General features: G+C 45.9%; 1 protein-coding gene across 1 annotated transcript; it reads right to left on the reverse strand.

The window, feature by feature from the left end:
• On the reverse strand, positions 1 to 25,587 carry LOC141272057 (uncharacterized). The gene is made up of 6 exons (XM_073682353.1): positions 25,443 to 25,587; positions 25,134 to 25,313; positions 24,927 to 25,050; positions 24,758 to 24,843; positions 24,483 to 24,573; positions 1 to 4,159 (listed from the first exon to the last, which is right to left on the reverse strand). The coding sequence occupies exons 1-6, from the start codon at positions 25,518 to 25,520 to the stop codon at positions 2,976 to 2,978; spliced, it is 1,743 nt and encodes a 580-aa protein (XP_073538454.1). The 5' UTR covers positions 25,521 to 25,587; the 3' UTR covers positions 1 to 2,975.
• Between the last annotated feature and the right edge of the window lie 156 nt (positions 25,588 to 25,743).

A 25,743-nucleotide genomic window follows, 5' to 3' on the forward strand; every position in this document is an offset into this window, starting at 1 on the left:
TTCTATAAGTTTTCAAAGCAGATGTTTAATGATGATTGACAATAGGTTTCAAAGGGATTTTCCACTACCTTTCTCTTCCACTTGATCTCACATTTGGCATTGGGAAACACTACTGTACATAATAGGGTTAGTTGCAGAGGCAGCTATTTGATTGTTAACTGGTCTCTTCCGGTGGCGTACCGCCAGCCGTTTGCAGACCATATGGCCATTATGGAGCCTGTGAGCGAGGGAGGGGACCGGTGTGTCTCAATTTCAATGGTTTCTGTGTTCTTAGGACACAGACAAAGTTATATACAATGGTGGAGCTGTCAGATCATTGTTGCATTATTTAGCTAGTGCATTCGAGTTCTAATGATATCAGTAGATCGGGATTCCTGTTCGGAGCCTTAGTCCACACATAGCACAGACCAAAGTAACGCATTGGGGGAAAATGGGTTTGGGAATTTTTTACATTGTGTCAGTGCATTTTTCTGCGAGGAGATGAGAAGCATCATACTGTATTGGGGAGCACTGTGGGAGCCTCATACTGTATTGAGGGGAACATCACCCTGTATTGACAGAAACTTAGGGAGCATGATACTGTATTGGGGGCACATCATACTGTACTGAGGGGCACTGTATTTGTGGGCACTGGGGGATCATAATACTGTATTGTAGCAGTGCACTGTAGGTGAATCACAATAAGTTGAGGCCACACTGACTGCCTCAAACTGTATTGGGTGGCACTGTGAAGGCTTCAAATTTTATTAGGGGGGGGGGGCACTGTGGGGGCATTATACTTTACTGGTGGTGCACTCAATGTATTGGGGCAGTATACCGTATGGGGGCACTGTAATGGCCTCACACTATTGATGGCGGTGTGATGGCATGATATTGTACTGAGAGCATTGTGGAGGCATCATACTGTATTGGGGGCACTCTGGAAAATCACTGAAAGTTTCTGTGGGCGGATCATAATGTATTTGAGGAGAAAAGTGTAAGCATGATACCTTGTGTGGGAATCCACTGTGTGGGATGTTTGGGGAGGGTGGGGACAATTAGGACTTTTTCTATGGAACCCCATGTTTTCTATGCATTTCCCGGGTCTCATCTAATTAACAGATCACTCTATTAACTGAGACAAACTTGTTGCTGGATAGCTGTCTTGGGAACTGCCCTGATCATGTACAGTGCTGGCCAAAAGTATTGGCACCCCTGCAATTCTGTCAGATAATACTCAGTTTCTTCCAGAAAATGATTCAATCACAAATTCTTAGGTATTATTATCTTCATTTAATTTGCTTGCAAGGAAAAAACACAAAAGAGAATGAAGCAAAAATCAAATCATTGATCATTTCACACAAAACTCAAAAAAAGGGCCGGACAAAAGTATTGGCACCCTCAGCCTAATACTTGGTTGCACAACCTTTAGCCAAAATAACTGCGAACAACCGCTTCCGGGTACCATCAATGAGTTTCTTACAATGCTCTGCTGAAATTGTAGACCATTCTTCTTTGGCAAACTGCTCCAGGTCCCTGATATTTGAAGGGTGTCTTCTCCAAACTGCCATTTTGAGATCTCTCCACAGGTGTTCTATGGGATTTAGGTCTGGACTCATTGCTGGCCACCTTAGAAGTCTCCAGTGCTTTCTCTCAAACCATTTTATAGTGCTTTTGGAAGTGTGTTTTGGGTCATTGTCCTGCTGGAAGACCCATGACCTCTGAGGGAGACCCAGCTTTCTCACACTGGGCCCTACATTATGCTGCAAAATTTGTTGGTAGTCTTCAGACTTCATAATGCCATGCACACGGTCAAGCAGTCCAGTGCCAGAGGCAGCAAAGCAACCCCAAAACATCAGGGAACCTCCGCCATGTTTGACTGTAGGGACCGTGTTCTTTTCTTTGAATGCCTCTTTTTTTTTCCTGTACACTCTATGTTGATGCTTTTTCCCAAAAAGCTCTACTTTTGTCTCATCTGACCAGAGAACATTCTTCCAAAACGTTTTAGGCTTTCTCAGGTAAGTTTTGGCAAACTCCAGCCTGGCTTTTTTATGTCTCGGGGTAAGAAGTGGGGTCTTCCTGGGATGTTAGTCGAGGTTCTTTATCCACCATCCGCACAATCTTGCGTTGAAATCTCTCGTCAATTTTTCTTTTCCGTCCACATGTAGGGAGGTTAGCCACAGTGCCATGGGCTTTAAACTTCTTGATGACACTGCGCACGGAAGACACAGGAACATTCAGGTCTTTGGAGATGGACTTGTAGCCTTGAGATTGCTCATGCTTCCTCACAATTTGGTTTCTCAAGTCCTCAGACAGTTCTTTTGTCTTCTTTCTTTTCTCCATGCTCAATGTGGTACACACAAGGACACAGGACAGAGGTTGAGTCAACTTTAATCCATGTTAACTGGCTGCAAGTGTGATTTAGTTATTGCCAACACCTGTTAGGTGCCACAGGTAAGTTACAGGTGCTGTTAATTACACGAATTAGAGAAGCATCACATGATTTTTCAAAGGGTGCCAATACTTTTGTCCACCCCCTTTTAAGGTTTGGTGTGGAATTATATCCAATTTGGCTTTAGGACAATTCTTTTTGTGTTTTTTTCATTGAAGACAAATTAAATGAAGAGAATAATACCAAAGAATTTGTGATGACAATCATTTTCAGGAAGAAACTGAGTATTATCTGACAGAATTGCAGGGGTGCCAATACTTTTGGCCAGCACTGTATATCAGCACCTCTTTATCGCCAATATCAAACAGGACAGGACAGCCCTTTTAAGCTGCAGTTATACAGTTAATACAAATGTTATTTGTATGGTTTATATATATATATATATGGGTATATTATTTGGATAGTAATTCCTTTTCAATAACTAAAGTTCATTGGGAATATTATACATTTTCTAATCATTGTGGATATGACTTTTTTTCTTGTACAGTAAATGTTCTATGACGTCTATCAATATGTGATTTCTCTTTAAAACATTCCCACATTCTCAACATGAAAATGTCTTTTCACCTGTGTGAGTTCTCTGATGTCTAACAAGATTTGTTTTTCGACTAAAACATTTCCCACATTCTGAACATGAAAATGGCTTCTCCCCTGTGTGAATTCTCAGATGTTTAACAAGCTTGGATTTTTCGCTATAATGATTCCCACATTCTGAGCACGAAAATGGCTTCTCCCCAGTGTGAATCTTCTGATGTGTAATAAAATTTGTTTTCCGATTAAAACATTTCCCACAGTCTGAACAGGAAAATGGCTTCTCTCCAGTGTGAATTTTCTGATGTTTAACAAGATATGATTTCTCTATGAAACATTTTTTACATTCTGAACATGAAAATGGCTTCTCCCCGGTGTGAATTCTCTGATGTGTAACATAATTTATTTTCCGATTAAAACATTTCCCACATTCTGAACATGAAAATGGCGTCTCCCCTATGTGAATTTTCTGATGTTTAGCAAGATATGATTTCTCTAAAAAACATTTCCCACATTCTGAACATGTAAATGGTTTCTCCCCTATATGAATTCTCTGATGTTTAACAAGATATGATTTTTCTATAAAACATTTCCCACATTCTGAACATGAAAATGGCTTCTCCCCTGTGTGACTTTTTTGATGTGTAACAAAACTTGTTTTACGATTAAAGCATTTCCCACATTCTGAACATGAAAATAGCTTCTGTCCTGTGTGAATTCTTTGATGTGTCACAAAGTTTTTTTTATGATTAAAGCATTTCCCACATTCTGAACATGTAAATGGCTTTTCCCGTTTGTGAATACTCTGATGTGTAACAAGATTTGATTTCTCTGTAAACCATTTCCCACATTCTGAACATAAATATGGCTTCTCCCCTGTGTGAATTCTCTGATGTGTAACAAGATGTGATTTCTTTGTAAAACATTTCCCACATTCTGAACATGGACATGTTTTCTCCTCTATGTAAGCTATTTGATGTTTATCAACCCTTATGTGACTTTTGTTTTGTCTTTTGGTCTTTGATGATGCGCACGATGGGACTTGTAAACGATCAGATGACAGAGTTTTTCTAAGAAGGGCTTGATGGGTATCTATCATAATGGCATGTTGTTCACTTGTATCTGATGTGATAACATAATCATCTGCTGCAAAATGTGAAAATGCTGTATGTTCATCGGAGCTCCTGGTACAGTCATCTGCCAAGAATAGAAGTGATTTGATTATATTTTATTAACACTGCATTGAAATTACATTTATATCATTATATAATTTATAACATTTTCACACAAAGTGTAATACAATTCAATTCTTTTTGGAAGTGCATTGAGGTGAAGGGTACATTGCTGGAAAAGGAAGAAAAAAAAAAAAAAAAACTCTTTAAATCTCTTAGTTTGTGAGTGTGAACGAGCTGCGTGTGTCCGGAGCGTAAGTGCGAACGAAAGTAAGTGTGTGACTTGTTTTTCAGTGACTTTGGATTCAGGGAGTTTGGAAGGGAGGACTTAGGACTGAATTGCTGACTGTATTTCATTCTTTCTTTACTTTTTACTTAATTAATCCACCTGACCTACTTATCTGATTCCCCCGTCCATACTTGATACTTAACTGATCCCCCGCCGATATCTAATTGATACACTTGCACATCCCTAATTGATCCCCGTCCATACACCTATATATAAATAATTGTGTTTTGTACTTGTGTATATATATACTGACTGTATCCCCATATTTAGAATGACGTCCATGTTGGCCGGAGCCGTGCAGTGTACATCTTGCGCAATGTATGCATTCCGTGAGCAACCGCTCGAGGATCCATACTGCTGCGAGAGATGTGAGCATATCGTGCACTTGGAAGCCCAAATTCTGGATCTAAGTGCTCAGATAGCGGTACTGAGGAGCATCGACAACATGGAACAGAGTTTGCTGCTCACCGAGCAGACACTCAATGGGTCAATACTGGGGGTGGAGCATAGAGGGGAAGTGCAGGCTGAACAGGCAGGGAGCTGGATAACAGTTAGGAGGGATAGAGGGAAGAAGTATAGGAAGGCTGGTTCAGAACCGGCATTATTGGAGCACGACAGATCCTCTGACCGCCGGGGGAGTGTATGCTCCAGTAATGAGGGGGAGGGGGGAAGTGTAGGGCAGGCAAGACAGGTTCTGGTAATGGGTGACTCTATTATTAGGGGGACAGACAGGGCAATCTGTCACAAAGACCGGGATCGCCGAACGGTGTGCTGCCTCCCTGGCGCTCGAGTCCGGCACATCGCGGATCGGGTTGACAGGTTACTGGGTGGGGCTGGCGAAGACCCAGCGGTCATGGTCCACATCGGCACCAATGACAAAGTGAGTGGTAGATGGAGGGTCCTTAAAAATGATTTCAGGGACCTAGGTAGGAAGCTTAGGGCAAGGACCTCCAAGGTAGTTTTCTCAGAAATACTACCAATCCCGCGAGCCACACAGGAGCGCCAACGGGAAGTTAGGGAGGTGAATAAGTGGCTAAAGAGTTGGTGCAAGGCAGAACGGTTTGGGTTCATGGAGAACTGGGCCGACTTCGCGGTCGGCTACAGGCTCTACCGTAGGGACGGGCTGCACCTCAATGGGGAGGGTGCAGCGGTGCTGGGGAAGAAGATGGCTAATAGGTTGGAGGAGTTTTTAAACTAGAGATGGGGGGGGGGAACCAAGGAAATAGGTGGGATGTGAGGCAAGCAAGGGGGAAGGGGAGAAGTGAATATAATGAGGGTGGAGAGGGGGGTGGGGATAGTACAGTTAGATCGTTAGAGAAGAATAGGATGCTAAATAACCCCAAAGTTTTATCTTGCATGCTGACCAATGCAAGAAGCCTGACCAATAAGGCGGATGAGCTGCAGGCGCTTATATCGGAGGAGAGGTATGACATCGTAGGTATAACAGAGACTTGGCTAGATGATAGCTACGACTGGGCGGTAAATTTATTAGATTATAGTTTATTTAGAAGGGACCGGAAACAGGGGAAAGGCGGAGGAGTCTGCTTATATGTAAAGTCATGTCTAAAACCCAGACTAAGGGAAGATATAGGAGAGGGAGAAGAGGGGGTCGAGTCCATGTGGGTAGAGATAGAGGGAACTAAAAATAATAATAAAATATTACTGGGGGTCTGCTATAAGCCACCAAATATAACAGAGGAGAATGAGAATCTGCTATTAGGACAAATAGACAAAGTAGCAAAACATAATGAAGTGATTGTAATGGGGGATTTCAACTACCCGGATATTGACTGGGAAACAGAAACCTGTAGATCTCAGAAAGGAAAAGGTTCTTGACAAATATTAAGGATAATTATCTCTCCCAACTAGTGCAGGAACCAACGAGAGGGAAGGCCGTGTTGGACTTAATATTGACTAATAGGCCTGATAGAATAACTGAGGTACAGATAGGGGGGCACCTAGGTAATAGCGACCATAATATTATCGACTTCAAAATGCCCTTCAGTAGGGTTATCAATAAGGGAACAACAAAAACATTAAACTTTAGGAGGGCGAAGTTTGATCAGCTGAAAGAAAGCCTTCAACTTATTGACTGGGACAAAGTTCTTAATCAAAGGAATACGAATAGTAAATGGGAAACCTTCAAAAGAATTCTGAATACTCAGTGCGAGAGATATATACCGTATGGGAATAAAAGGGCCAGAAATAAGAGGAAACCAATATGGTTGAACAAGAACGTAAAAGGGGCGTTAAATAGCAAAAAAGAGGCATTCAAGAGATTAAAACAGGAAAACAGTAAGGAGGCACTAATGTGTTACAAGGAAAAAACGAGAACCTGCAAAAAACAAATAAAAATAGCAAAGGAGGAAACAGAGAGACGTATTGCTAGGGAAAGTAGATCAAATCCCAAACTGTTCTTTACGTATATAAATAGTAAAAGGATTAAATCGGATAATATTGGACCGATAAAAAGTGAGGAAGGCAAAATCATAGAGAAAGATGAGGATAAAGCTAATCTATTAAATAATTTTTTTTCGACAACTTTCACAAAGGAAATCGAACTAACAGGAGAAATGAGAAGTGACAAACTTAATCCTCCACTAAGTATGACAAATCTAACCCAAGCTGGGGTACAGAAACGCCTCAGTAACATTAAAATAAACAAATCACCAGGACCTGATGGCATACACCCACGGGTACTAAGGGAACTAAGTAATGTGATAGACAGACCGTTATATCTTATATTTAAGGACTCTGTTGAGACTGGGTCTGTGCCACTTGATTGGCGACAGGCGAATGTAGTGCCAATATTCAAAAAGGGAGCGAAAAGTGACGCCGGAAACTATCGGCCGGTGAGTCTGACGTCCGTTGTGGGCAAAATTTTTGAAAGCTTCATTAAAGAGGCAATTACGGAGCATCTTGATGCTAATAATCTTTTAATCCCGAACCAACATGGATTCATGAGGAATCGCTCCTGCCAAACAAACCTGATTGACTTCTACGAGGAGGTTAGCTCTCGAGTAGATCAGGGGGAACCAGTGGATGTCATGTATCTCGACTTCTCAAAAGCGTTCGATAGCGTGCCACATAATAGGTTGGTATACAAAATGAGAATGATGGGGCTGGGGGAAAATGTCTGCAAGTGGGTAGCTAACTGGCTAAAGGATAGAAGGCAGAGGGTGGTTATAAATGGAATATACTCAGATTGGGTAAGCGTCACTAGTGGGGTACCACAGGGGTCTGTACTAGGCCCAATGTTATTTAATATCTTTATTAACGACATAGTCAACGGGATAAATAGTAAAATATCAATATTTGCAGATGACACAAAGTTATGTAAAACAATTAATACAAAAGAGGACAGTGCAGACCTACAGAGGGATTTGGATAAGCTGGGTAGGTGGAGCATTAAATGGCAAATGAGGTTTAACGAGGAGAAATGTAAGGTCATACATATGGGAAGGAAAAATGGAAGTCACCAGTACTCACTGAATGGGAAATCATTGGGGAATTCAGAGATGGAGAAGGACTTGGGCATCTTGATTGATAGCAAACTAAATTGGAGTGCCCAAAGTCAGGCCGCTGCTGTAAGGGCAAACAGGGTAATGGGATGTATCAGAAGAGGTATAGCTGCAAAGGATGAGAACATTGTTCTTCCACTGTACAAAGCACTGTTCAGACCACACTTGGAATACTGTGCTCAGTTATGGGCCCCAATATATAGAAAGGATATAAACGAGCTTGAAAAGGTACAAAGGAGGGCAACAAAATTAATAAAGGGAATGGAGGGACTGCAATACCCAGAGAGGTTGGCAAAACTAGGACTATTCAGCCTGGAAAAGAGAAGGTTGAGGGGGGACATAATAAATGTGTACAAATATGTTAGGGGACAGTATAGAGATCTTGCCCGGGATTTGTTCAAAAGGAGGGATATTACGGTAACAAGAGGGCATTCACTAAGACTGGAAGAGAAAAGGTTTCAGCACCAGCCTAGGAAGGGATTCTTTACGATAAGAGCAGTGAGAATATGGAATTCACTGAGTGAGGAGACGGTAATGTCGGATTCACTACACCAGTTCAAGCGGGGACTGGATGCATTTCTAGATACCAGGCAGATTTCAGCATATACTTAAAAATAAAATAAAATAGTAGGTTGATACAGGGATTTATTCTGACTGCTGGTTTCAGAGTCGGGAGGGAATTTTTCCTCAGGTGAAGATTGGCCAAATCATTTGGGGTTTTTGCCCTCCTCTGGATCAACTTTAGCAATTACAGAACTAACAGGTCGAACTTGATGGACGCAAGTCTTTATTCGGCTTTACAAACTATGTTACTATGTTAAGTATCAACTGAATAAGACAGTAAATCATAATGCATGGACTACTAGATTATTTCTTAGGCCACCAGGTTGTACTCTTTAAAATTTTAACTTCCAGTCTTATGTTCAGGAGACACTCATAAAGGAGCCTGTAAGTCAGTGTTATTAGGTGGTGTCCGTCTCATCCCTCACTGACAGCTACAGTGGGGAAAAAAAGTATTAGGAAAATAAGTATTTGGTCACCTACAAACAAGCAAGATTTCTGGCTCTCACAGACCTGTAACTTCTTCTTTAAGAGGCCCCTCTGTCCTCCACTCATTACCTGTAGTACTGGTACCTGTTTGAACTTGTTATCAGTATAAAAGACACCTGTCCGCAACCTCAAACAGTCACTCTCCAAACTCCACTATGGTGAAGACCAAAGAGCTGTCGAAGGACACCAGAAACAAAATTGTAGCCCTGCACCAGGCTGGGAAGATTGAATCTGCAATAGACAAGCAGCTTGGTGTGAAGAAATGAACTGTGGGAGCAATAATTAGTAAATGGAAGACATACAAGACCACTGATAATCTCCCTCGATCTGGGGCTCCACACAAGATCTCACCCCGTGGGGTTAAAATGATCTCAAGAACGGTGAACAAAAATCCCAGAACCACACGGGGGGACCTAGTGAATGACCTGTAGAGAGCTGGGACCAACGTTACACAGGCTACCATCAGTAACACACTACGCAAGGGACTCAGATCCTGCAGTGCCAGACGTGTCCCCCTGCTTAAGCCATTACATGTCCGGACCCATCTGAAGTTTGCTAGAGAGCATTTGGATGATCCAGAAGAGTATTGGGAGAATGTCATATGGTCAGATGAAACCAAAGTAGAACTGTTTGGTAGAAACACAAATTGTCGTGTTTGGAGGAGAAAGAATGTTGAGTTGCATCTAAAGAACACCATACCTACTGTGAAGCATGGAGGTGGCAACATCATGCTTTGGGGCTGTTTCTCTGCCAAGGGACCAGGGCGACTGATCCGTGTACATGAAAGAATGAATGGGGCTATGTATCGTGAGATTTTGAGTGCAAACTGTTAGAACCCTCCTGTTTGTTTTTTCCATCTTGTGTTTTGCGGTCACGTGACCATCTGCCTTTATATTCCAGCTCCGCCCTTTTGGCTGTGCTGGACTTCAATGATTGACTGCAGATCATAACAGTAAGTCAAGCCCAAAAAAAAACAAACTAAAAAGGAAAGAAATTCGGGGATCAGTATGGTTTCCGTCCAGGATCTGGCTCAACACCTGCAGGGATTGTCTCTGGAGGTAGCCAAGTTCCAGCAACACGTGAGTAGCTGTTCTGAAGTGCATTTTGTGGAACCCAAGGTAGGACTGCCTGATGTTTTTTATGGTAAACAGCAAGATTTTTTTTCCTTTAAAATGCTTGTTTGTTATATTTTCGTTTGAGACCAAGGTCCTCTGGAAATGAATCACAGCGCATTGGTTTTATTATGTCACTTTTGCGCAAAGAACCACAGGGGTGGGCCTTTTCTCTCCAACCTAATGATCCATGTTTAAGGTCTGTAGAAGAATTTTTACTGCTATGGGGCTATTATATGACAATCCTGATCGAATCTCATCTGCTGAGGCAGAACTCAGGCGTTTGAATCAGGGGTCAGGTGATGTTGAAAATGATTGCACACACTTCAGAAAATGGGCCACAGAAGTTAAATGGAATGATCCTGCCCTGAAATGTCTACTTGCTGGTCTGAGTGAAAGGGTTAAGGATTTTCTAATTGCATCCCCCCCCCCCGCACCTGAGACTCAGCAGGGTGCCATGCAATTAGCTGTTCCTGTGGATAGGAGACTGAGATTTAGACAGAATGAGGTAAAGACTCCTGTAATGCCAGGTCATATTCCCCAGAAAATCTGACGGCGGAGAACCGATGGAGGTTGGGGCGAGGGTTTGTGTCTTTATTGTGGTAAAGCTGACCATTTGATTAAGTATTGTGAGCTTCGTTTAAGTAAAGAAAAAAAAAAGGTCAATTACGCCCTTATAGCTTGTTTACGCTCTGCAGGAGTATTTCTTTCTGGGAATACTACTTTGCAGGAAAATTTGATTGAATTTCAGGTATTTGTGGATTGTGGTTCAACACTTAATGTGATTGATAAAGGGTTTTTGGAAAACCTTAAATTGAAATCCAAACCTTTGTCATCACCTATTTATGTGATTGCAATTGATAACACTCCCTTGAAATGTATTACTCACAAGGTTGCTGCATTTCCCCTCACTATCAATGGAGTTCACCAAGAAATGTTGGACTTGGTTGTATTAGATAACTTACCCTCTCCGGTCGTTCTAGGTTTTCCTTGGTTAAAACTGCACAATCCTTTGCTGGACTGGTCTACTAATGTGATTAAGTCTTGGAGTCCGAAGTGCTATGATAAATGTTGCAAAGGTCGCATTGCGGCTATGGAAAAAGGGAATTACCTGTACCTATTCAAGATTTTTGGAGGGTTTTTTCAGAGGAGGAGTCGCAAGTTTTACCTCCTCATAGTGATTATGATTGCGCCATTGAGTTTGTTCCGGGAGCTACTCTTCCCAAGAGTCGCTTGTTTAATCTGACTATCCCTGAAAGAAAGGCCTTGGAGGAGTACATACAGACTAGCCTGGCTGCTGGCCACATTAGACCTTCTAAGTTGCCTGTGGCAGTTGGAGTTTTCTTTGTTAAAAAAAAAAAGGACAAGGGTTTACATACATGTCTGGATTTTCGTGAAATTAATAAGATTACTAACCAACACTGTTCAACCTAAAGACAGCGTAGGGGTAATAACTTTATCAACATTTTGCCTAGTTGGCAACTAGAACCCCAAACTAAAGCCCTTAAAACTTAACTTTTATTAAAGTATATAACTCTCCTGAGGATAGTAAATATTAAAATAATTACATAAGCACAGGCAGCAGTGTAGGGTCGGATATTATAATCTGCAATTTCGCTTTTCCACTATGTGGTCATCCGACCAATTCTCATTGTCATGTATTTGTGGCCGCGGACCACCTATCGCATGTTAACACTGCCTATGTCTTATCATAAAATCCAAAATTAAAGCCTCCCCGACATGTTTCGCCTAACTGGCGTCATCAGGGGACAGAGGCTTAATAAGATTACCGTGCGCAATTCCTACCCATTGCCGTTAATTCCTGACTTGTTTAACCAGTTGGTGGGGGCCAAGTGGTTCTCTAAAATTGATCTCCGGGGGGGCATACAATTTGTTACGAGTGAAGGAGGGTGATGAATGGAAAACTCCGGTAGGTCATTTTGAGAATCTGGTGATGCCTTTTGGTCTTACCAATGCACCTACATTTTTTCAGTACCTTATGAATGACATCCTGAGACCTTTGATAGGTAAGAATGTGGTTGTGTATTTGGATGACATTTTGATTTATTCACCAGATCTAGAGTCCCATTGGCAGAGTGTACGTGAAGTTTTGCAGTTATTGAGTGATAATTCACTCTTTGCTAAGCTGGAGAAATGTGAGTTCGCTGTGCAGAAAATTAGTCTTTTGGGCTACATTGTCTCCAGCGAGGGCTTTGAGATAGACCCGGTGAAGGTTCAGGCTGTGCAGGAATGGCCTAGGCCTATTGGTTTTAAATCTATACAGAGTTTTTGGATTTTGCCAATTATTACAGGAAATTCATTAAGAATTTTTCTATAATTGTTAAGCCTCTGACCAATCTCACCAGGAAAGGTGTGAATACGGTCCAGTGGACTACTGTGGCCGTTGAAGCGTTTGAGTATCTCAAAGAGGTTCAGTTCTGCCCCTATCCTTATGCAGCCTGATGAGACCAAGCCTTTTTTGGTCGAGGCCGATGCTTCATCGGTGGGGGTCGGAGCAGTTTTGTCTCAGGAGAACAAGGATGGAGTACATCCTTGTGCCTTCTTTTTGAAAAAATTTTCGGAAACCGAACTGAATTATGATGTTGGAAATCGGGAGTTGCTGGCTGTTAAACTCGCGTTTGAACATTGGCATCATTTTTTGGAAGGAACTAGATTTCCTATTTGATCTATCTGGATGCTGCCAAGCGCTTGAATGCCCGTCAAGCTAGGTGGGCACTTTTTTTTTCTCGGTTTCATTTTTCTGTTACTTATATCCCTGGTACTAAGAATGTTAAAGCCGATGCTTTATCTCGCAGCTTCTCTCCTACGGTCAGTGCCGAGGAGGAGGAGAGCATTTTACAGAAAGGAGTTGTGGTGGCGGCATTGGACTCCGTTTTGGAGAATGGGATTCTGAAAGCTCAAGATGATGCTCCATCTAACACTCCCCATTGAAGGTTGTTCGTACCTAGAGCCTTTAGGAGAGATTTGTTTGTGGAGTGTCATGAGTCTCGGTTGGCAGGTCATCCAGGAATTTCGGAGACTAAGAGACTTATCAGTCGCAGTTTTTGGTGGCCTGGATGGCAGAAGGAAGTCATCAAGTGGGTGCGTCAGTGTACTGTGTGTGCTAGGTCAAAGGCTTCACATACTCCTGCTGCGGGGTTGCTTTGCCCTCTGGAGGTTCCTAGTGCGCCTTGGACGCATCTCACAATGGATTTTATTACTGATCTTCCTGTGTCCGAGGGTTTTACTGTCATCTGGGTGGTCGTGGACCGTTTTAGTAAGATGTGTCATTTGGTTCCATTCATTAAGTTGCCCTGCGCCAAGACACTCGCTAAGACCTTTGTTAAGGAGATTGTCAAGCTCCATGGCGTTCCCACGGATATTGTTTCTGATAGAGGACCTCAGTTTGTGGCTCGCTTTTGGCGTGCTTTTTGTGACAGGTTGGGAGCCCATTTGTCATTTTCGTCTGGGTATCATCCTGAGTCTAATGGACAGACTGAAAGAAAGAACCAGGATGTTGAACAGTTTTTGCGTTCTTTGGTGGCGGACAATCAAGAGGTGTGGTCTGAGTTTCTGCCTCTCGCAGAATTTGCTCTTAACAATCATACATCCTCCTCTGCTGGGTGTTCTCCTTTTTTTTTGTTGTACTGGGAGACATCCGTCTTTTGGTTCGTTCTCCAAATTGGGGTCGGCGGTGCCGGAGGAGGAGAATTTTTCCGGTTATTTGGAGAGAGTTTGGACTAATGTACGTTGCAACCTTCAAGAGGCTAACAAGAAGTATTTTAACAGGAAACGTAAGGAGGTTTTGTTTACTGTGGGTGACATGGTTTGGGTGTCCTCAAAAAACCTGCGGTTGAGGATTCCCTCTAAAAAACTGGGTCCTAAGTTTGTGGATCCATTTAAAGTGCTTCAGGTTGTTAACCCGTCTGCTGTTAGGTTGGATGTCCCTACTTCCTGGAAGATTAATCCTGTGTTTCATGTTTCCTTGTTGAAAAAGGCTGATGTATCAGATAGGGATGCCACTGTCTCAGTTCCTCCTGTGGTGGAAGACGGCGAATATGAAATTTCTCGTATCTTGAATTCTAGATGGCATAGAGGGAGATTACAGTATCTTGTCTCTTGGAAGGGTCTCGGTCCCGAAGACAACTCCTGGGTAAGGACGGATGATGTCTCTGCTCCTAGGCTTGTTAAAGCTTTTCACAAGAGGTTTCCGGATAGGCCTGGGCCTGGAGGATCCTCATAAAAGAGGGGGTACTGTTAGAACCCTCCTGTTAGTTTTTTCCATCTTGTGTTTTGCGGTCACGTGACCATCTGCCTTTATATTCCAGCTCCGCCCTTTTGACTATGCTGGACTTCAGTGTTTGACTGTTTCTCTAGCCAGGTGATTCTGTGCCTTTCTCTGTCAGTTCGTTTGGTCCCTTTTGGGACCTCTAGTACTTTTTTGTCTGTTTGTCTTTTTGTGTTCTGCAACAACTTCTCTGTTTAGGAGGTGTCCCATTTTTGTTCCAGTCCTTAGTTCTTTTAGGGACCCCTCCCCTTATGCTATAGGTCTTCGTTCAGACTAGCCGAGGACTAAGGCGGGTCTGTTCGCTAGGAACAGGCAGCCCGCTACATCGTAGGGATTCAGCTTAGTTTTACTGTAGGGACCGTTTTCCCTTATCTGTCCTTAGTACTTGTTGCAGATCATAACACAAACCTCCTTCCATCAGCAAGGGCATTGAAGATGAATCATGGCTGGGTCTTTCAGCATGACAATGATCCCAAGAACACCGCCAGGGCAGCAAAGGAGTTGCTTCGTAAGAAGCATTTCAAGGTCCTGGAGTGGCTTAGACAGTCTCCAGATCTAAACCCTATAGAAAACCTTTGAAAGGAGTTGAAAGTCTGTGTTGCCCAGCGACAACCCCAAAACATCACTGCTCTAGAGGAGATCTGCATGGAGGAATGGGCCAACATACCAGCAACAGTGTGTGCCAACCTTGTGAAGAATTAGAGAAAATTTTCGACCTCTGTCATTGCCAACAAATGATATATAATAAAGTATTGAGATGAACTTTTGTAGATGACCAGATACTTATTTTCCACCAAAATTTGAAAAAAAAATTCTTTCCAAATCAGACAGTGTGATTTTCAGGACTTGTTTTCTCATTTTGTCTTTCACAGTTGAGGTCTACCTATGATGTCAATTACAGGCCTCTCTCATCTTTTTAAGTGGGAGAACTTTCACAATTGGTGGCTGACTAAATACTTTTTTTCCCCACTGTACATGCTTGTATGCATTGGCTTCTATTGACCCCCACAACAGAATTCCAGTGGCCAATGGGTTTTTCAAGGTAGTCGGGGCCTGCTGATGACAAAGGTGGTTCAGCCTGTGGTTGGACTTCATACGAGAACTTCATTTTATCTGTATACTGCAACATAATAATATTGCAGTACATAGATCAAGCGATCAAATAATCACAGGTTCAAGTCCATTAAAAGGCTTAAAAAAATAAAAAAGCTAGAAAAAATATGTAAAAAAACATGCAAAAATTCTAATCACCCCCTTTTTGCCCATTATTAGCAAATAAATAAAAAAATAAGCATATAGTATCATCATCTGTAAAAGTCTGATCCATTGAAATATTAAGGCAATTAACCCATGCTATAAATCCTGTAAAGAGAAAAAAAAAGGAATCACATTAATTGCCCTGTTTTTTTGGTTAAATAAAAATTTATCAAAATGTTTTATCTACCCAAAAAAGGAATCAGTAAAAATTTCAGAATGCATTAGAAAAAACAAGCCCTCATACAGGTTCATCGATCAGGAAAAAAAAAAGTTACCGTATTTTTCGGACTGTAAGACGCACTCTTTTCCTCCAAAATTTTGGAGGAAAATGGGGGGGGGGGGGTCTTATAGTCCGAATGTTGCTGGGGGGTATTTATGCATATACTGTGTGGGGGGAGCGGTTGCGGCGGAGGAGCGGGGCACAGGAGGCAGCAGCCTACACTGTCCCCGCTGCTAAAGAAAATGAATATTCACTGCTCCCCACGCAATAGCCCGGCAGCAGCAGGAGCCGCGCCGCTTGTGCCGGCTATTAAGGAGCATGAAGTCACTGCTCCCTGTGCACACAGTCCCGGCGTGGGGAGCAGTGACTTCTGGCAGCTGATCTCTCCTTGTGAGCCGCGCATGGCAGTGACGCCATGTGCGGCTCACATGGAGAGATCAGTGCGGGTAGACAGGACGCAGCGCTGGAGGAGAGAGAAGAGAGGTGAGTAGGAGTGTTTATTTTTTATGTGCAGCGTGATGGTGATTAGGGGGACCATGCATACCAATATAAGGATGAGGGGGTCATACATACCAGGATAAGGATGAGGGGGCCATACTCACCAGGAAAAGGATGAGGGGGCCATACTCACCAGGAAAAGGATGAGGGGGCCATACATACCAGGATAAGGATGAGGGGGCCATACAAACCAGGATGAGGATGAGGGGGCCATACATATCAGTATAAGGATGAGGGGGTCATGCATATCATGATAAGGATGAGGGGTGCCATGCATACCAGGATAAGGATGAGGGGGCCATGCATACCAGGATAAGGATGAGGGGTGCCATGCATACCAGGATAAGGATGAGGGGTGCCATGCATACCAGGATGTAGGGGTGCCATGCATACCATGATGGGGATAGGGGCTGTTTGAAGCGGACTCTGAACTCTTACTATTGCGGCCTGCACTATCACCCCCAGAATCCAGCTACACTGCCCTGATGCTACACTCTTCCCGTGGGGAGTTATCCTACCCCTGTGCTGCACACCAACACCAGCCTCAGCGGTCTGCCTTGCAGCAGCGGTTATCCCTGACCGCAATCCACGGGTGGCGTAGTCGGACATTCAAAACACTGATAAATAGACTGCCACAATTTGGTCTGACCACCCTGAGCCACGGGATCGGGTTGCCACTACTACCCCCAGCATCGTACAGAAGGCCGGTTCCGGGTACCCCACGGCCCAGGGGGCGAGTCAGCTTTGGCGTAGTCGGCAGGATTGTGACCAACCCGCCACAAACGGGTATTGAAAAAGACTTTATACATACCTGAGTGAAGTTTCCCGCCATTCGGGGCCATTTCCCGCCATCTGGAGCCGTTTCCCGCCATCGGGCGCCATCTTCGGGACGCCGCGCGGGAAGAAGAGGGGCGTGGATGTCAAAACCGCGCGAGACCTGAAGCCCCACCCTACGCTGAGACTCTGCGCAAGGTCCTGGAAGGAGATCCAGCGGACGCCGACGTCATCACCGAGCGACGCAAGGTCCTCGCCCAGAGCATCGCGAGCGGAGCCGCGGCCTACAGAAGAGGATCACCGGAAGGTAGGCCACGGTTAACTAGGGGGGAGGAAGACGTCGGACGCGGAGGGACCCTCTACCACCAGCTGTGATGCCGTTTTCCATGCCCTATATCCCCGGAGCGGCCTGGCTGCCACAGTATGCCGGCGAGTCGCATACCTTGGGCGACTTTAAAGAAAGGCTGTATAGCCTGTTCAAAGTTTATCCCCTGACAGAAGAACAGAAAGTAAGCATACTGAAAGGGCAGTTAACTGGTGCGGCCCAGCGGGAGGTAAAGTCTTGAACAGCTGAGGAGAAAAGGACTGTAAGGGGGGTTCTGACCTGTCTACGGGACACCTTTGATACCCGTATCTCAGCAGAAATCAAAATGCGGTTCTATGGATGTAAGCAGCGAGCTCAAGATAGCATCAGAGATTATGCCCTAAATTTACAGGAAGCCTTCGGGGCAATTAAGCAAGCTGACCCTGGCAGCGTGCAGGATCCAGATAAACTATTGACTGACCAGTTCACAGAAGGTCTGCTGTCCAGCGCCCACAGAACTCAGCTGCGCCTCATGGCCCTACAGAACCCCGATTTGACTTTTGCACAGTTCAAAGATAGGGCCATCCGGGTGCTCCGAGAACCTGCACCGGGTGGCGCTGTAGCTTCCCGGCGCCCTGCCATCACTTACCACCAGGGGGCGGTGCCCTCCCCCGCAGACCTTGTGGGGGCTGATGCGCAGGCCCTAAATCCATCCCCGCCTGCAAACCTGCACCGTCAGGTCCAAGAACTAACAAAGAGTGTTGCTGCATTGACCAGGACCGTACAGTCGTTGCAGATGGAACCGTCAAGACCAATCAAGCTGGCTTCCAGTCTGGAGGATGTCCCGTGGCATCGACAGAGGAGGATCCCGTCGTTCAGAGGGAGGCCCACTGACCGTTACACTGAGGATGGACAGCCGATTTGCCACCGTTGCAGCCAGCCGGGACACGTAGCCAGGTACTGTACTTTAAATGGGTCCGACCTGGGGCAGAGGGCCAACCCCCAGGCATAAGGTCATCAGGCCCGTCTAATTGGCGTGATAAGTACGTGGGGGGACGCCCGGTTTTACCCGTAGTGCTGGACGGTATCCCCATAAGTGCACTGCTGGACACCGGGTCCCAAGTGACTACCATCCCCTATGTACTTTTCAAGCAGTACTGGAGTGACACTGATATAACCCGTTATCCAGACGATGACTTGAGCATCTTCGCCAGCAATGGTCAACCCGTGCCGCAGGTGGGGTTCAGAGAGATGACCATCAAGATTGGTAAGGTTGAACTGCTGGCACAGGGAGTGATCATTGTGGACATTGACCGTCGAGAAAGTCACCCTAAAATAACCTTGGGTACTAACGTGATTGAAAATTGTCTTTCAGAAGTAATTGTAATTTTGCAGCAGGTGGCGATGAATGCTAGCTCCAGCCAACAGAGGGTCCTCCAGAAAGAGATAAGAGCCCTGATGAGACGGCAACAGGTAGAACTGTCTGGTGGTGAGATCGGTAGCGTGAGGATGAGCGACCCGTTCCCCATTGCCATGCCTTCCAAAAGTGAAATGATGATCTGGTGTCGGACTGCAATCGGGTTAAGAGGGAGAGACTACCAAGCCATGGTAGAACCCATGTACTCAGACAGCAGGCCCACCATTTTGACAGCCCGGGGGGTGGTTGATGTCTGCCATGGAAGGGTGCCCGTCCGGATCTTAAACATTGGGGAAAGGGAAGTACATTTGCCCCGGTACGCTACATTAGCCAAATTGTTTGCTGTCGCCTCTGGGCAGCTCCCTTACTTTTGGTAAAAAAGAAAGACGGTACCATGAGAATGTGCGTGGTCTATAGAAAGGTCAATCGTATCACCCATAAAGACGAGTACCCGTTACCTAGGATAGAGCAGTCTTTAGCCGCACTAAAATCAGTTAACTACTTCTCTACTTCGGATCTTACTAGCGGGTACTGGCAGGTTCCTGTGGCAGAGGCTGACAAGGAGAAGACCGCCTTCACCACCCCGATAGGATTAAGTGAATTCAACTGTATGCCATTCGGGCTCTGCAACGCACCCGGGACCTTCCAGAGGCTGATGGAATGCTGTCTAGTGCACCGAAACTTTGAGACGGTCCTACTTTACCTGGACGACGTGATTGTCTATTCGAAGACTTACGAGGACCATCTAAAGCACCTGGCCGAGGTGTTCGAGGCCCTGGCAGGCTTTGGCATGAAAGTGAAACCCTCCAAGTGCCATCTGTTAAAGCCGAAGGTACAGTACCTGGGACACGTGGTGAGTGCAGAAGGAGTAGCCCCCGACCCTGACAAAATCGCGGCAATAAAGAACTGGCCAAGCCCCTCTAACATCAAAGAAGTGAGGCAATTCCTCGGGTTGGTAGGCTACTACCGAAGGTTCATACCCGGGTTCACTAAGATGGCAGCCCCTATGCAGGACCTCCTTATAGGACAATCTAAGACCAGAAGCCAAAAGCCTCCCTTCAAGTGGGACAAGCCGGAAGAGGAGTCCTTCCGCCAGCTGAAGATGGCCCTCACGTGGGATGAGATCCTGGCCTACCCCGATTATGGCCAGCCTTTTATCCTCCACACAGACGCCAGTAATGTGGGGCTGGGAGCCGTACTGTCACAGAACCAACAGGGCAGAGAAAGGGTGATCGCGTACGCCAGCCGGAAGCTGAGGCCCACCGAGAGAAACCCGGAGAATTACAGCTCCTTCAAGCTGGAATTCTTGGCAATGGTGTGGGCCGTCACAGAACGGTTTAAACATTACCTGGCCTCCGCAAAGTTCACCGTGTACACGGACAACAACCCGTTGACACACCTGGACAATGCAAGACTTGGTGCCCTGGAACAGCGGTGGATGGCCCGGCTATCAAATTATGACTTCACAATCAAATACCGGGCGGGCAGAACCAACGCCAACGCAGATGCCCTATCAAGAATGCCCCACCTACCTGAAGGAGAAGAAGACTCAGAAGAGCTGGAGGAAGTAGAGCTCCCTGCGTTCCACCGTTATGGGCCCACTCAGTATTCTCACCGGGTAAGAGACAAAGACTCGACCACCGTCATGTTCAATCCCTTACCTCACCACGGCTGGGCTGAAACGCAGGATAGTGACCCTGCAGTTCGCTTGGTGAAGGAAATGCTGACTCAGGCAGATGCCTATCCCGATCCGGATGCCCCTGAGGAAGCTAAGCAGCTGTGGAAGGAGAAGAGCAGACTATTTCTCTACGAAGGTAAACTGTGCAGAAGGCTTGTCAACCACCGGACACACGAGTTAACCTGGCAAGTAGTAGTTCCCAGGCGAGATGCGGCTATGGTCCTGGAGGCCTACCATGACGAAGCAGGACACTTTGGGTGGAAGAAACTGGAGTTCCTGTTATGGGAGCGGTTCTTCTGGATAGGAATGAGAGGGGCCATAGAAAGATGGTGCAGAGATTGCGGCCCATGTAACCTCAGAAGGAAGGACTGTACCAGCCAGAAGACACCCTTGAGGCCCATCGTCACCAGGCAGCCTCTTGAGCTGGTAGCTCTGGATCATGTGAAATTGGCTCCAAGCCGGTCAGGCTACGTCTATGCCCTGACAATAGTGGATCACAATTCCCGGTTCCTGATGGTGGTTCCTGTTAAAGACTTGACAGCCCAAACAGCGGCCAGAGCCTTCCAACAACACTTCTGCCGTCCACACGGGTATCCGGAACAGGTCTTGACAGATCAAGGTCCAGCGTTTGAGACTGAAGTCTTCCAGGAGTTCTGCAACCTCTACGGCTGTAAGAAGATTCGGACAACGCCTTACCACCCGCAAACCAATGGGCTGTGTGAGAAAATGAATAATATCGTCATTGATCTCCTCAAGACGTTGCCCCTGGAAGAACGCAGCCTGTGGCCGGAGAAGCTGCCAGACCTGATAGACTTATACAACCATATCCCGGTGAATGCTACAAATTACACCCCGGCTTACCTGATGCGAGCAAGACCAGGTAAGCTGCCGGTAGACCTGGAGATGGGAGGCCAGGTAAGCTGCCGGTAGACCTGGAGATGGGAGTCCTGACACCCGAGGACACCTCCCCAGGCGCGGACTGGGATACGGAACGGCGGCTACAGTACAAGAAGGTACAGGAGAGTGTGGAGAGGAGTCTGGCTCAGGCGAGAGAAAAACAAGAGAGGCTCTTCAACCAACACGCCCGTGCTGGTCCCCTGGAACCTGGTGAGCAGGTCCTGAAGCGGAAGAGAAGGCTTCACAAGCTAGATGACCAGTGGGAGAGCGACCCGTACACAGTACTGCCGTCCGACCACAACAACCCGAAGGTATGTGTAATTACCAAGGATGGAGGAGAAACCACTAGCACCGTCTCCAGAGACCACCTAAAACGGAGCCCCAAGCAACTGCAGAGTCCAAGTGAAGATCAAGATGACCTTGAACATGCAGAGGACAAGGAAGAAATGATCAGCACAGTTCTTGGAGAGTTTCCCCGGTCCTGGACTCGGATAAACGACGCGATAGTAGTACCCGTCCTACACTTCCTTCAGCCAACCCAGCAGGAGCCTACAGGAGAGCAGGAAGAACAAGAGGAACAAGCAGCCCCGGAGACAGAAGAACCCATGCCAGCAGCCCAGGAGAGTCAACCCTCTGCTGACAGTGAGCCTGCCATGCCTGCGGTAAGCCAAAGGACCCGCAGACAGCTGCCTGCCCCGACTGTAAACCCAGCTAGTAGCTGTACCCTAAATGCTAGTGGGGAAAGCCAGGTTAGACCACCACCAGACAGTGGGTTACGCAGGTCAACCCGGAGCACTAGGGGTCAAATACCAGCTCGCTGGAAGATCTAAATGCTGTATATTGCAAATGTTTTATGTTTGTTATCTGGTTATTAATAATGTTTTTCCATTTTTCCCTAGTACAATGGACTGACAGGTCATGGACACTGAATGGCCGGAACTGTCTTGTAGATAGTTGCACCTGGTGCTCTCTTGCGAAGATGGCCACAGAAGAAAAACCTGTCCGGCGTGGCCCTCTTGTGGTCCAAAGTAGGTAGCTCAGCCTTGTCGCCACGCCCAAGGCCAGGAACTTGGAGTTTATGGAGACAGGTCCCCGCACCGTTCAAAACTTCACCTTATTGAGTGATATGGACACCCGGTCGCGGAAGCGCCGTGACCTTAAGGACAAAATGTACTTGTATATATGTTATGTTTTTATTTATACCCTGTATTTGTGTTTCCTGTTTAGTCCGGAGTACTAAATTTTACTAGGGGGGAATGTGTCACCCCAGGCCTGGATGCCACAAATATTAAAGGCTGTGTCTGAGAGCAGGAGGGAGGTTCCCTGGTTAGGGACCATTAGCATGCAGCACCTCCTGTCCCAGGCCAGTAAGGGGAGCTGGCTGCCCTATAAAAGCTGGAACTGGGGCAGGGTTAGAGAGACCAGAACCCACTTCTGAAGTGACCAGAAGGGTTTCTTAGAGGAAGGGACATGTCAGCAGCAGCTGATGAGTCCGTGAGGCAGAGGAGAGACTGCGAGCCAAGGACAGAAGCGACGAGAGCCAGTCCTGGCAGAGAACCGAACTAACCGGACATTGGGATCCGAGGCTGTCCGGGTTATCATTCCCAGCAGCAAAGAACCAACCCGCGAGGGATTTCAGGTCCCTTGGCCTAAGAAGCCTGGAGGCTCCGCCACACAGAGGGACCAGTACAGCGAGGAGAAAGCAAAAGGTACCCAAGGTCCAAGTCGCAAGCCATACAGGCGAGAAGTACACGGCCAGCTCAGGGACGTGGGCTATTACACCACGAAGAGGGGAATAGTCAGAAAGAGCATAGAGAGAACGGTAGGCCTACACACTCACCCTGACCAGTGGGGCTCGCCCGAATGCTCTCAGACACCCAGGCCCATTCCTAACCGGTACCACTGTTGGGTCATTAATAATACCTACAATAAAGACCCTGGACTGTTTGAAGCGGACTCTGAACTCTTACTATTGCGGCCTGCACTATCACCCCCAGCATCCACCTACACTGCCCTGAGGCTACACTCTTCCCGTGGGGAGTTATCCTACCCCTGTGCTGCACACAAACACCAGCCTCAGTGGTCTGCCTTGCAGCAGCGGTTATCTCTGACCGCAATCCACGGGTGGCGTAGTCGGACATTCAAAACACTGATAAATAGACTGCCACAATTTGGTCTGACCACCCTGAGCCACGGGATCGGGTTGCCACTACTACCCCCAGCATCATACAGAAGCCCGGTTCCGGGTACCCCACGGCCCAGGGGGCGAGTCATTATCATTATTAGTAATTTGCAGAGAGTTGACCTGACGCTCCTCTCCCAATGTTGCCCAGGTGGCCCACTAGTCTCCATGCTTTCTCTTCCAGCCAACCAAGCAAACGCTTCAGTTAATCACTGAGCACAGCGATGACTAATGCATCTCTCATGTGACCAGAGATTGGCTGAAGCAATCACATGTTCATATGGCCAGAACATAATGTATGGAGGTCAACCTGTGTGGAAATTAAAAAAAAAAAAAAGAAGAACCATCTCAATTTTGGCCATTGAAAGTTTGCAGCTTAAATGTGTGTGTGTATGTGCAGGTAATATAGTGTGAGTGAATCAGTATACTCACTTACTGCTGCTTTCTCTGGTGCCCAACGCCGTTCTGCTCCTCGTCTCATTGACGTCACAGCAATTACAACTAGCCGGCTCACTTTACACTCTATGTGTGAGCCGGAAATCTCTTTTACAATGAAAGCCTATGGAGCCTCGTACTGATACTCCTTAGGCTTACATTGAAAAAGTCACTTCCGGGACACGTAGATCAAAGTGTGACCCGGACAGTCTGCAGAGTGGAGACGTGAAGGAGGAGAACGGAGCTGGACACCGGAGAGAGCAGCAGAAGCTGAGTATATTAATAAACTCACACTATATTACCTGCACATACACACGTTTAATGATTAAAAAAAACTTAGTGTGTGTGCTTCTTTAAAAAAAAACAAAATTCAGCATGTAATTCTACAAGCCATATACTTCTCTGCATTTAGTGGTTACTACTCACCTGTGTGGTTATCTGTAGGAATCTCCTCTTTACAACGCTCATCACCCCTCACATATATCTCTGTAATATTAATATGGGGCAGATCTTCACCCTGAAACAAAGATTGTAAAAGTCACAGACAGAAGACAAACAGCTCTAATCCTGTCATCTTCACCTTTCTCATTACACAAGTATGAAACATATAATACTGGTGGATAAAACCAGACTGAACACAAGACCTTCACAGCCGTCTACACATCATAGAGAAGATTTCGTGACACCTTCTCTCCATCTACCTGATGATCATGATCTTCTTCTTTACAGTCCTGTGGAAGAAGAGGACGGGGACATCTCTCTGGTGTTGTCCTCTTACTAAATGGATCTGTAGGAAACACAAACAGGCACTGAATTCATCCTTTACATACAGATAATTATAGGTCGTGTGTATTTAGTCCTGTCTATTACCTGGTGATGTGAGGGGCTGGGGAACCTCCATCATGACGTCCTTGTACAGATCTTTGTGTCTTTCTAAATACTCCCACTCCTCCATGGAGAAATAGACGGTGACATCCTGACACCTTACAGGAACCTGACACATACAATGATACCGTCATCACCCCGATCCCTTCATAGCGTTACTGTATAATGTCCCAGCATTCCCAGCAGTGTCACCTCTCCAGTCAGCAGCTCAATCATCTTATAGGTGAGTTCTAGGATCTTCTGGTCATTGATGTCCTCATGTATCAGTGGGTGAGGTGGAGGGCCTGTGATTGGGCTCAGGGGTCTTCCCCATCCCTCAGACACAGGGATCTGACAGCGGTCACTAGAGGTCTTCTTCACTACTGTGTAATCCTGGTTATGGAGAGACACATTAATAAATCTCACTACAGACATTTCCAGAGTCCTCACCTCTCCAGTTCTGTCCATCTGTTATTCCCATAGATAAGAATGATGTAATGTGAGGTCATCAGAATCTCTCACCTCTCCAGTAAGCCGGAAGAGGATCTCTAGGGTGAGGTGTAATATCCTCTCCGCCATCTTGTCCCTGTCTCTATCCATCCTTGATGGGTCAATCAGGAAAATTCTCTTATATAGAAGATCTCCACTGAGAGGATCCGATATTGTAGGGACCTGAATGGGGAGAAGATGACGATGTAACATCATAAAGATCCCATGTAATAATATAATGAGATAATTATTACTGACAGAGGAGAACGTCCGAGGGGAAACCTAATGGAGAATCTCCACATACCTCCGGTAGAGACTAAAGCCAAATGGGCTA

Source organism: Phyllobates terribilis, unplaced genomic scaffold (genome assembly GCF_046119375.1).
Source record: "Phyllobates terribilis strain yellow unplaced genomic scaffold, ASM4611937v1 Scaffold_5__5_contigs__length_657084704, whole genome shotgun sequence".
NCBI classification, from domain to species: Eukaryota; Metazoa; Chordata; class Amphibia; order Anura; family Dendrobatidae; genus Phyllobates; species Phyllobates terribilis.

Coding starts and splice junctions, on each gene's coding strand:
- LOC141272057 (XM_073682353.1), bottom strand. CDS start 25,520: ATGGATAGAGACAGGGACAAGATGGCGGAGAGGATATTACACCTCACC. Junction 24,574..24,757: donor AAGAAGATCATGATCATCAG/GTAGATGGAGAG, acceptor TCTTTGTTTCAG/GGTGAAGATCTGCCCCATAT. Junction 4,160..24,482: donor TCCTACAGATAACCACACAG/GTGAGTAGTAAC, acceptor TATTCTTGGCAG/ATGACTGTACCAGGAGCTCC.